General features: G+C 40.2%; 1 protein-coding gene across 1 annotated transcript in view; it reads right to left on the bottom strand.

Moving 5' to 3' along the window:
- Positions 1–5620: 5620 nt before the first annotated feature.
- The window catches only part of LOC105004455 (small conductance calcium-activated potassium channel protein 2), a 41284-nt gene continuing 33685 nt past the window's right edge, over positions 5621–13219 (bottom strand). The window contains exons 4-5 of the mRNA XM_010862072.1: positions 9843–9912; positions 5621–6223 (exon numbers count right to left, since the gene is read on the bottom strand). Of these exons, the coding sequence (XP_010860374.1) occupies positions 5936–6223; positions 9843–9912 (358 nt within the window). The 3' untranslated portion in view covers positions 5621–5935. The remainder of the gene's footprint in view (positions 6224–9842; positions 9913–13219) is intronic.

Genomic DNA, 13219 nt, shown 5'->3' with positions numbered 1-13219 from the left:
CTCAATGGACGTGAATCTGAGTGAACTCTGGGAGTTGGTGATGGACAGGGAGGCCTGGCGTGCTGCGATTCACGGGGTCGCAAAGAGTCGGACACTACTGAGCAACTGAACTGAACTGAAAGTGTTTTATCTAGGTATTGTCATTTTTCTCTCTGGGACACAGTGATTTTATCCAACAGAAAGGCTAATTTTGAGCTTATATTCCCTAAGGCCATGAAACTATGAATGTTTGACCTAAGAGTTGCATTTATTAACAGTAACTGAATGAAAGTGAGAATGCATGAGAAAGAGGGGCAATAGGTGACACGTGATCACATGATACGTGTAAAAACTGAAGGGACAGGCTGCATCTACTCTAGTCTCCTTAAAGGGATGGTTGTTGGCATGGTGAAAATGGTGGGTTTTGAGACAGAAAACTTATTTTTTAAATATTCATTAATTTGGCAGAACCAGGTTTTAGTTGTGGCATGTGGGATCTTTGATCTTTGTTGTGACACGTGGGATCTTGAGTTGCAGTGCATGAGCTCTTCACTGTAGCCTGTGGGATCTAGTTCCCTGACCAGGGGTTGGACCCTGACCCCCTGCATTTGGAGCGCAGAGTCTTAGTCACTTGACCATCAGGGAAATCCCAGAATAATGTAGGTTTGGTGAAGAACCTGCCTGCCAATGCAGGAGATATAAGAGACGTGGGTTTGTTCGCTGGGTTGGGAAGATCCCCTGGAGGAGGAAATGGCAACCCACTCCAGTATTCTTGCTTGGAAAATCCCATGGACAGAGGAGACTAGTGGGCTACAGTCCATGGGGTCACAAAGAGTTGGACACGACTGAGCAACTAACACTACTACTACTGGAATGTTATGACCACAGGTTGTTAGATTTTTGTTGGGCGTTGTACCAAACGTCTTCTTCCTAAAGCATTTTCAATTCTTCCTTTACAGTGAAGATACTGTTGTTGTTGTTGCTGTTCAGTCTCAGTCATGTCTGACTCTGTGACCCCAAGGACTGCAGCACGCCAGGCTTCCTTGTCCTTCACTATCTCTCAGAGTTTGCTCAGACTCATGTCCATTGAGTCAGTGATGTAATCCATCCGTCTCATCCTCTGTCATCCCCTTCTCCTCCTGCCCTCAGTCTTTCCCAGCATCAGGGTCTGATGAGCCGGCTATTTGCATCAGGTGGCCAAAGTATTGGAGCTTCAGCTTCAGCATCAGTCCTTCCTATGAATATTCAGGGTTGATTTCTTTGCAGGTTGGCAGAAGATACTGATGGTACCTTCATTTTAGTGTCATATCCCATCTCTCACCTTCCATCTGAGGAGGGCTAATGGTCACAGGCGTGTACAGTGCTGGCCTGTGTGACTAAGGGCTCAGGAACTGCCAGGTTTCAGCAGAGGTGGGAGGCGCCTTTGCCTCAGGACATGGGTGACTGCCCAGGTTGTTCTATGACCTGTGAATCCCTTGTCACTCAGAGCCACAAAATGTCCCACAGCACATGTGCATTTTTCACTTGAGTGAAAGTCCTCAAATATTTCCATTCCTTTACCTTGGCTGAGGGTACTAAGTTTCACTGCCCCCCAATATATATATACATATACATATACATATATATATATATATACATTTTTTGGCCAGGGTAGGTGACCTCAAGGAAGTTGACAACTGAATAATTGGGCTCTGGTGAGAGACCAGAGCTGCTTCCCTAACAAGGAGTAGAGGAGGCAAGTTACTAAGAAAGTGGGAGCTGGGAGAGGAGGAAACCTCCTCTTTTCACTTGGCTGGAGTCTGCAGACCACTGCCTCCCTCACACTCAGCCTTTATCTGGATCTGAACCTGAGCGAGCTCCAATCCAGAGGTTCTAACACTACCAGGATGAGCAGTCCCACAGTTTCTAATTCCTCTTGTAGCTGCTCCCCACCCCCAATACCATGTGGGAATGCCAAGAACGTTGGGTCAGAGGAAAACCTGTAAGTGGAGAAAAGGACAGGTCTGGGGGGAAAAAATTCGAAGTATTTCTAACAACTCAAAATAAGCAATACCTGTGATACGTTTTCTATTTCTGGGTTCACTGACTTGTAACATATTGAATACAGTAAGTTTTAGAAAGCATCACTGCCAAGGCTTTTGTCTGTTTGTCCCCTGGCCTAGAAAACTGAAATGCAGCACGTCCATCAGGGCCTCTTGCAATAGTGACAGCGAGGAGAGGTGTTGCTCGTGTCATGCCTTTTGATGCTCCAAGCCGCACGTCTTCCAGGACACTATCTGTTAAACAACCAGTTTGCTAATTTTCTCTGAATAGATTGGCTTGACAATTTTGCTAGAATGCACACACTGTTTCAGGGAGGGTTACACAGACAGGGAGAACTATGTTAAGGCTCCTGAACTAAAGGCATGGTTTTGGTCTAAGTCTTCGTTGAGCCCACCAGCACACCCCTAATCAAGTTTCCAAATCCTAAGCACAAGGCACAAGCATTATCTACATTTCTGGATCATATTGATGAAGAGATTCTGTGGGAAGGCAAGAAGAAAGAGCAGGACAGAACCGCAAAAAGCATATATATGCTATTTATATCCGCCTGCCAAGGCAGGAGACACAAGAGACATGGGTTCATTCCCTGGGTTGGGAAGATTTCCTGGAGTAGGAAATGGCAATCTACTCCAGTATTTCTTGCCTAGAAAATTCCATTAGGCAGAGGAGCCTGGTACAGTCCATGGGGTCGCAGAGTCAGACGCAACTCAGCAAGCACACACACACAGACACACATTTTAGGATCACTTTAAAAAAAAAAGCGTTACAGGACCAGGAAATCAATAAATGAATTCATAGTCCAGTAACTTGTTGTAAGAATTAATTAGGTGAGTGGAAGAATTCATAACCTTTACTATGAGGTATTAAAAGTTTAAAAGATAGGCAATGGGATGTTTGATATTTGTTGCGTTATATTGGAAATAACATTTAAAAATACCTACCGTCATTTGTTAAGATAGATGCTAGGATTTACAGAGCTCCACTGATATCTGTATCTTTTTATACTTATTTTGTAGATGAGAAAAAGGAGAAAAGGAGGCTCAGAAGGATTAAGGATGCTTAAGTACACAGAACTAGCAAGAATTCAGTTCTAAACCCAGTTCTGACTTTTAACCTCCTCTTTCCATTTTTTCATTCTACTTCTCAAGACTGGGCAAAGTTGAATAACAGGGCTGTAAAACTTCATCTTTCAAGATTTGACTGCAACCCAACCAACAGATGTTTATCCCAATTTCCATATTGTTTTGGAATAGAATTATTTGATTATTGCAGATGCTTTGATGGAGAGTCTCTGGCAAAACAGTTGCCAGTGGAGGTGACATTAGGGAGAAAGCATATAAAATTTTCTAGATCTACTACCTGTTATGACTTTGGTTGATGATTTTTTAAGAGCATGGAATCTTCTTTCTAGTGGCTAACTCATGACATTGTGTATAAGTAGGGGAAATGAATAAAAGTATTGAGGAAGCCACCTTGTTGTAGTTCACAATGATCAGTGGTGGTTGTATGTTCTGCCATTGGCTGTAGAGAAGAGAGGCTAGGGCATGGTAGGTCGAAGTGTAACACATTCAGTTATCATTAGAAATTTGTGAAAACAAGAATGTAATCTACAGCAAGTTATAGAGCTCACTAAAGACTAATCTAAGGTCTCCTCAGAGGATCTTGTTTCATGTTCAATGCCATGTGGGGGAAGGCTTGGTACCATCAGGTAGAGTTATGTTCATTCAACAGATCATTGACCACGAATTCTATGCAACAGATGGGTTCTTGCCTCCTCTTCCAAATTGTGGATGTTTGGTATTATTTAAAATACAGAAACAAAAGACCATACACTTTTGTTTAATGATGTCTGGTCTGTATATACTTTGCATAAACAGGAAAAGATGAATTAAATGACATCCTCCTTGAGGGACAATTAATGGAGCCAGTGAACAAACACCAGGCAATGAAATCTAAATTAAAACTCATTTCTCTGCTCTCTTCTTCAAAAAGAGGAACAGTATATTATTTTTGCCCTTGTCTTCTAGTATTCTGGGAAGGTGGTGCTAATTGATCAGTAAAGTGATAATTAAGCTTAATTATCTGCTATTATGGTTTTTAGTCACAGAGGTAGACTAGATAAGAACTAACTGCAAGAATCACAAGAATTAATCATTTTTTCACAATTTCTCTCTTCCTTATATCCAGTGTTTATACCAAATACTTGATGTATTTTTGTATGTTACCCAAAATAAACTTTTATCTCATCCATGAAGTAGAAATCCTACTGGAGTAGGAATCTTAAGTTCATTTAACTCAGCAATTTGTTCCTATAAGCAGTACTCTAATACTTTTACTTATTTGCAAGCCTTGTCTTCATTCTACACTGAAATATATAAGGTGTGTGAAAGAGCTTTATTTTCAGTCACTCTGCTTGAGTAATAAATGGTAAGTGATTCTCACGCAGTCTGAAGGAATCATACTTTTATGTCCTTGATCTTGAATGGAAACGTTTTAATTTTTGCATCAATTACGGAAAATAGTTATGAAAGTGATTTTATTCATTGAACTATGCAAGCTGATGAATATGTAGCTCTAGTTTTGTGTAAAGAAAAACACTTGGAGGCTATCTCATAGGGCAGACACCAAAGGGTGCTGTGTAGAATCAAGGGGGGGAGGGTAAAGGCAGATGTCTCTGAAAATGAAGGAGTCTTTTTTGGGTGTAAGCCAGCCCGAGAGGGCTGGTTTCAGAGTTGTCCAAGTGAAGCCTGATTTTTATCATGTTACCCCTGCCAGCTCTTCCTAGGCTCTAGAGACTACCAGGTTAAGGAAATCCAAACTACTATTACCTCAAAGGTGGTTTTCCCAAACCCAGTGGATTTTTAGAGTAATTCTGGAAAGAGATGTATTTGCACCAATAAATATTGAGTTCCTTTTCACAGAAACTGATCTTAACAGCTGTGAAACAAGCGTGCTAAAACTTTTGAAATTTAGCAGATGGCATTCACTTCCCGGTACCAAACATGTAACCACAGACCAAGAGTACAGACCGACCATTTGCTAGAGTTATGCTCATTTATGTTGATTATGCTATTAGAAGCTATGCAACCACAAATGTATATGAACATGTATGTATATAATGCAAACAGAGTGAACCATGGGCCTCTCATAATAAATCCATGGGGAAAGATGAAATAAGTAGTTTACATCTAAAATTCTGCATCATTAGTTGGTATACAGTGGTGTACCCTGATACTTTCTTCAAGCAAATTTTCTGATAAACTAGGAATAAAATAATTCTTGAAAGCATCGGTGTCCTAGTTCATATTATAGGTTTTGATGTAACAGTCTCACTTTCCACATAACTTGGAAACAAAATTAAATAGACATGACATGTGAACTCAAAGAATGGTAAGCTGGCTGGGTCAAACAGTTTTGACTATAATATTTCATAATGAGAGAAAATCTTAGTGACGAGGTATGGAGTAATTGAAAGACTTCTGCCTGGCCAAACTTTCGGGAATAAAAATGATCAAAGTGCGTTAGATGATAATCAATCATTTTACCTTGAAAATAATGTGAAAAGTAAGCCTTTAGAAATGTCGAGTGACCAAATGTGTGCAGAAATTAACTTTTTTTATTATATATCATATAATGTAGTAGTAAAGTCTGTTTGAAGTGCATGAATAAAAAGTTAGTGAAATTACAGGAGGAACAATCTATATAGCAATAATAGGTGCATTCCCTGTGCATCTGAAAGAAAAAAAAAAGAGTTTTCACTCATTTTGGCCTAAAACTTAGTGTTCAGGTTCCCAGGATTCTGACATCAGAACCCGGATAACGCTGATTAGAACCATAGGGGCTTTACAATAAAAGCTAAAATATTGACCATATGATGGCAAAAAGTCTTATTTTGTGGTTAACTGATTCTCTTCTAGCTACTCTCTGATGAAGTTGGTGGCGCTGTAGAGGAGGACCGCCGCCTCCTGGACGAGGACCGGGACCGCTCAGCGTCGTAGGGGACGTGCTTGTCGTAGTCGTCCATCTGAGCCTCGAGGAAGTCTCTCTGCTGCTGCCTGATGGTTTGGCTTATGAGCCCAGGCAGGGCATGGATGCTACCAATCAAAGTCTCTAACTTCGTTTCCAGGGTAACGATCCTCTTCTCAAAGTCTTCACTTCTTTCATTTAAGTCGGAAATCATGTCATACATGATGTTCTGAGTCTAGAAAACAGGAGTGAGAAGAACAGAGAGACAAAGAATGAAGGTTTAATTACACTTGCCCTGGAAGCAGACTAGCCAGCTATCAGAGCTTGAGGGCTGGTCTCTTTTGGGCAACTTGCAGTGCAACAGGGGTGTCAGCTAACCGAACACGTGACCTGGCCAAACAAATTTGGTGTGTTTGTTCAATGCCAGGGCTTAGAAAAGTAAGACCATAGGAATTAATTTGATTCAGTTGCAGAAAATGGTGTGCAGGTATTGCTGGTGGTATGTCCAAGGATTTTAAGTGGTGTGTGGAGAGACAAACATGTTTTGATTTTATATTTATGTATACATTTTAAGGGTTGTTAGAAAAGTTAGCATGTCAAATTCATTATGTAACATGTAATACTAATTAGGGTAAGTCTGATTGTTAAAAACAAGCTGATTTTAAAGAACAACATATAATATTGCAGATGGTATTGGGATATAGCAGCCATTTTGACTGGAATATGAATGAAGCTTAGGACAAACTGATTTGATCAAGTAATTTAGTAACTTAAAGCAATTAAAAATGCCTAAATATCTTTTTGCTGCCTTATGTTCCAAATTATAGGCTCTCCTTTGGGTCAAATAGAATTTTTACAGATAACTAGCAATGGCACCCCACTCTGGTACTCTTGCCTGGAAAATCCCATGGATGGAGGAGCCTGGTGGGCTACAGTGCATGGGGTCGCTAAGAGTTGGAAACGACTGAGCGACTTCACTTTCACTTTTCACTTTCATGCATTGGAGAAGGAAATGGCAACCCACTCCAGTGTTCTTGCCTGGAGAATCCCAGGGACCGGGGGAGCCTAGTGGGCTGCTGTCTATGGGGTTGCACAGAGTCGGACATGACTGAAGTGACTTAGCAGCAGCAGCAGCGAGAAAATAAATGTTAGAGGAGATACTAAAGTTACCAATCCACCTTGTTAGCTATGGCTTAATTAGAACTAAGTGGTTTGAAATATGAAAATGTTTTCAGTGTCCTAGTGAACTTTGCAACTGGTTGTCCTGATCAGAGGATATTCATAACTGACTCCCAGTTATAGTTCTGGAAATAGGGAGACAAGAGACAGGGAAAGAAGACTTCAGTGCTGACCAGCTCAGAACCAGAGAGGGAAGAAGGTGATCAAGAAAGGAAGGCTGGCGACATTAACCTTAACCCACTGCAGCCTTTCCCAAGCCTCAGACCTTTATGGCTAAGCCTGCTCTCCTATCATATTTCCCTCTATAATACGTGTTCTTATCCTGTTTAACAACCCCTTAGTGATGATAAATGAACTTACTGAATAATGAAGTTACTGTTCAGAACACAGGCAAACCTTCCTGGGTTTGGCCAGGAAGACAGTTCATTAACTCTATGTTTACTATACAGTCTTGAGACTACGTGAGACTATTCATTCAGCAAATACTAATCTCTTTATGTCATGGACAGTCTGCAATAATAATAAGCATGGCACTAAAGAAGTAACTGAAAGACACAGCATCTTGCCTCACAGATACATAATTTTACTTCAAGAGTATATTTATTATGTATAATAGTATATATTATAGTGAAATGATATATATTATATATATTATTTTCAAGTGACCTCTTTTATTTTTTCATAAATATACCCAATTTCTTTTATCATTCGATCTAGGAGTGATAATAAGAACCTGCTCCTTCTTTGTTCACAATGTGTCCCACTGAGAACCACGGGTGTAAATATTAGTTGAGCACATCTTCAGGCCTCATATATATGTGCTGCCCAGCTTAAATGAACAATACATGATCTCCTAGGGGTTCACTTCAGTTCAGTCGCTCAGTCGTGTCCAACTCTTTGTGACCCCATGGACCGCAGCACGCCAGGCCTCCCTGTCCACCACCAACTCCCGGAGTTTACCCCACTGAGTCGGTGATGCCATCCAACCATCTCATCCTCTGTCATCCCCTTCTCCTCCTGCCTTCAATCTTTCCTAGCATCAGGAAAGATGCTAGGAATCAGTTTTTGACTTTTCAAATGAGTCAGTTCTTTGCATCAGGTAGCCAAAGTAATGGATTTTCAGCTTTAGCATCAGTCCTTCCAGTGAACACCCAGGACTGATTTCCTTTAGGATGGACTGGTTGGATCTCCTTGCAGTCCAAGGGACTCTCAAGAGTCTTCTCCAACACCACAGTTCAAAAGCATCAATTCTTTGGCACTCAGCTATCTTTATAGTTCAACTCTCAAAACCATACATGACCACTTGAAAAACCATAGCCTTGATTAGACAGACCTTTGTTGGCAAAGTAATGTCTCTGCTTTTGAATATGCTGTCTAGATTGGTCATAACTTTCCTGTCAAAGAATAAGCGCCTTTTAATTTCATGGCTACAGTCAGCATCTGCAGTGATTTTAGAGCCCCCCAAAATAAAGTCTGACACTGTTTCCCCATCTATTTGCCATGAATAGATGTAACTCTTACTCCTAGGGGTAAGTCACTAAATACTTCACTTCTATTTGTAAGATATCAAGTATTCCACTCTAACATATTTATACAATATGTATTACTGATGGACAGGGAGGCCTGGTGTGCTGCAGTTCATGGGGTTGCAAAGAGTCAGACACAACTGAGCAAATGAACTGAACTGATATACACTAAAATGAATTTAATTAATGACTCTAGGACAAATAGGTATAATTTTTGAAGAATATGATGGGGCCCTTGTAAAGGACATAGTTGTTACAGCAAACAAAGAGCAGAACACAGGTCTGACTGAGAACTGCCTCTTTCAAAGCATTCATGTTAACAGGCTCAACACACACATAAATGTTGTTCTAATGCCTCCTTTAAAATTTAGAACATTGAAAGGAATGTCGTCATTGTTGAAAAATATTCATATTTTGAAGTACAGTTCACTTGAAAGGAACAACCAAAATAAACCAGATAAAACATCTAAATGTAATATAAGAATTGGGGACTATTAATGTACTTTTAAAAAGTAGTGTGAAGACATATAGATCAATGGAACAGGACAGAAAGCCAGTTGTTTAAAATAGGTAAAAAAAGATTTATTAATGAGTTATATTTAGCCTTGAAAGTGAAAGTCGCTCAGTCATGTCTGACTCTTTGCAACCCCATGGACTACCCAGTCCACGGAATTCTCCAGGCCAGAATACTGGAGTGGGCAGCCTTTCCCTTCTCCAGGGGATTGTCCCAACCAGGGACTGAACCCAGGTCTCCCACACTGCAGGCAGATTCTTTACCAGCTGAGCCAGAAGGGAAGCCCATTTAGCCTTGAACCTCATAGTAAAACCCAAGATCTGGCTCTGCTCTCATAGGGATGAGACTAAGCTGTATATAAGCATCCCAAAGGTATTGTCTCATAGCTTATTTATATTTCTAACTGAACTTCAAATTCCTGTAAGCAGCGAAGCTTTTAGAATGTGTAGAGGGAAAGTGCACACTAAGCAAGAGTCTTAGAAGAATTCTTCTAAGCAGGGCCGTCACGTTGGTAAGTTCTGCCGGTTTGATTGGTTAAATGTCTTTGGAGGGGCCGCCTCCTGAAGTGGTACTGTTTTCTCTGCAGGGGTTAGCTCCAACAGGTGTGAATATGGGGGCTGAGACCCCAAGCTCACCTTCGCCAGGTCCACCAAGGTGTTCGCCTGGTCGTTCAGCTTCCTCTGCTCCATTTTTACACTCCTCAATCTAAAAGACAGAATCTGAAGTCAGAAAGTTTTTTTTTTTTTTTTTTTTTCTGCGACTATCATAAGCCTTCCAAAGAGCATGCACAAAATTGACAAGAGCAAATAACTGCATGGATAATGCCTTGAATATTTGAGGGTAAAGTCCCAATTGGTTATGTATCTGGTACAATGAGAAGCATGCTTCCCCAACACCGCAAAAAGGAAGGGAGAGAGAAACAGATAAGGTGTCCTTAGGACAACTATTTACCAGGGAGTCAAAGTTGAATTGAGAAAGGCTCATAAGGATTTAACCATATGAGAAAAGCCAAAACATTCCTTAAAGCCCCAGTATCGTGACAAATAGACATAGGAAGAAATATGCAAAGCAACAGGAATTTTATCAGTGTTGGCGCATGAGCACCTTCCTATGTCTACGTGACTAGATACAGGTGTTAGCCCTGTTTAGTCTGAAATGGATTGGGTTAGGTATTTGAACCTGATGAAACACAGTGATAAGTGAGATTCTCATTAGCAACAAGAAAACTTTTATTCAACCAGCAGCAAGATAACTCAAAATACATAATTCTCTTATTCTTCATTGTATTTATTTCACTTGACTTTTACACTGCCACTGAATTTGAAGGGAAGCCAGACCATTTCCTTGGGAGAATTTCCCTTCATTTTTTTTTTATTGTAGATAAAAGTCACAGGACAATTCGAATGTCTGACAGATGGTATCTCTTCTACTTGTAAAGTTACTTTTAGAAACTTTTAAATAACATTGAGTATATCTGATTGACAGTCATAAAACCTTTTTTTTTAAATTCTGAATGAGTACTTACTATACTGTAACTGAGTGACAGTAATATTTCAACAAATATTTATTCAGTGCTCATTACCTAGCAAGAAATTAAGATTTTCCAACCAGAGAAAAGCAGTCTATTGCTCTTTAAGTCAACAATTCAAAGCCATGCTCCAAGAGAAGCAGGTCTCTGATATACTTTGTGAAAACCCATGCTAACCTTATTACTCTGGTGACAAGTCATTTTACAAAGTATAGTGTTAATGCTGGAGCATGTATTCTTGATTATTTCCCAATTTAAATGAAAGGTAATTGGCTAGAAGGGATACAAAAATTCACAGGGCAAGATTTTACTGCCAGGGAGATTTCTGTAACACATGTTCACGATGCTCAGTGATTTTTGTTCTGAAATATGGATCTTCAATATGCCACCAAATCTGTCCAGAGTGAAAAGATAGCTCCTCCTGCCAGTGAGCATTTAAGTGACACCTGCTTCCGACACGATCTTTACCAATCTCAAACAGGTTAAGGTCAGATCTTGTGATTGTCACTATGTGTTTCTTTATTAGAAGACTTGGAACTAATTTAACTGGCTCCTTTTTATGCTATTATAGTAATGGAATATGTTTTAGTCTAAAAGAAATCTATAAACACATATTTAAATCTAATATGTTGTTGAGAAATGTTTCTCTCTAAGTACTTAAAAGGGTTGCAGTTCTTGATGTATGCCTTTTAAAAAGAGTAAAAAAAAAAAAAAACCCAAACACAAGCAAACCAACTTCAAACAGGTGTGGGTCATTCTAGAGAAATGTATGAGTGTCAGACACAGACCCTGTGCTCCTTGGCCTTAACCTGACATTCAGTTTCTTTGTGTGTGAAAAGAAGAGTGTTAGATTGGGATTTTCTTTCTGAAGAGCTGGATTTATACCAATGGAGGTGTTCTAGATGACTAAGTGATACTCAAGCAAGACATTAAAGAACACTAAACCAGATGGAGAGAGAGTTATTCCCTTTAATTCTCTTCCAATTCTTGAATTATTATAAGAAAAATCTCCCGGGCTAGTCCTATCCTGTTTTTATCTTCTAACACCTGCTCTTCCCCCTCCTTTTTTTTTTTTTTAAAGAGGGAGCAGAATCTCAGCTCAGAGCTCTCTGCAGGCAACAGCTTGTGGCTTGAGTTCAATACCAGTGGCTCAGTTGTCAACCAGTTTACCATTATCTCTCTCTCCTTGCTGGGAGTGACATATTTTTAAATCCATTTATGACAGGGATTTATATCAAGCTTTTTTTTTTTTTTCCCCAAATTTAGGGAAGTCATAGCAGAGTTGGCACATGAATGACTCAAAGTTTGGGACCACCAGATAGGAAGTCTCCAGCATTGGGTCAGGACAGCACAGTTCTGAGCTCTGCGAGCCTGCTAGCAGGGCCAGTGCTGGGCCCCTGGCTGAGGCGGGTGCTTCCCCTTCCACACAACATACTTCTCTTGGCTAACTCTATTGTGCCTCTGACAGTAGAATTTTGCCCATTTTATTTTCTGCTAATCTGGAAAGCTGATGTAGAGTAGCCTTGAACTTAAATCATCTTGCCGTGTTGCCGCTTAGACTGCCTGAAAAGTAGAATTGGTACGGAAAGCCTACGTAAGCTGCAGCTGCCAGAATAAAAGGTAACATGCAGACGTGTATTTTACTTCTCCCCCCACCCCAAAAGAAGAATAAGAAACATATGTTGATTTCTTCCTTGTGAACTTCACTTATCACAGGAAAATATCATGATTTCGGAACACATTTCCACAGCAGCAATCAGACTACTAAAATTCACAATAGAGGATCCGCTTGGATGCATGCAGCTGGCAGGAAATTCTGCAAATGCTGAAAGGAGCGGCTCACACAACTTACTTCCGCGCTCTATGTTTCATTTTGTTGAAATAAAAAGACAAAACAAAAGAAAAGAAACTGTAAAATATTCTGGAACAAAACAACACAGAGTGGAGTTCAGTGTGCACAGGGGGCTCGATTCGCTAGCTAGAAGGTCCTGTCAAGATTCTGCAGGATTTGGGCATATTGATCAAAGAGAAACACTATTCCATTACGTCACCACCCTTCTGCACTGCTACTGTACTCCCCAACCTGAAAGCACATAGCTTCCTCCAGAACTAGAGTTCGGAAGGAAGAACTTGGATCAAGTTGTCTTGGCCTCTTTGAAACGTGACATTCAAGTAAAATAGGAGATGTTTTTGCCTAGTGTGAATAGGATATAGTTAAATGGATACTACTCTAAACAATAGGATTACACTTTTTTTGGAGGGGATACATCTTTTCCAAGTCGGGGCTATTGGGAAGCCTGGTTTTCTGAAAGGTGGGTAATCTAACTCTCTCTGTTATAGAAATTATTGGCTTTTTGGCTTTGAGACAAGTGCATGTTAATTGATGAGTCTCTAGCTGAGACGTAAGAATGAGAAGCTGTAAAGTTGATACCAGAGAAAGTGGTAAAAGTTACAGAAACAGAATGCTTCATGGCACTAAGTGAT

The sequence above is a fragment of the Bison bison genome, unplaced genomic scaffold (genome assembly GCF_000754665.1).
Source record: "Bison bison bison isolate TAMUID 2011002044 unplaced genomic scaffold, Bison_UMD1.0 scf7180017864476, whole genome shotgun sequence".
NCBI classification, from domain to species: Eukaryota; Metazoa; Chordata; class Mammalia; order Artiodactyla; family Bovidae; genus Bison; species Bison bison.
Note: the sequence above shows the minus strand (reverse complement) of the source record. Positions and strands in the feature narration are given on the sequence as shown.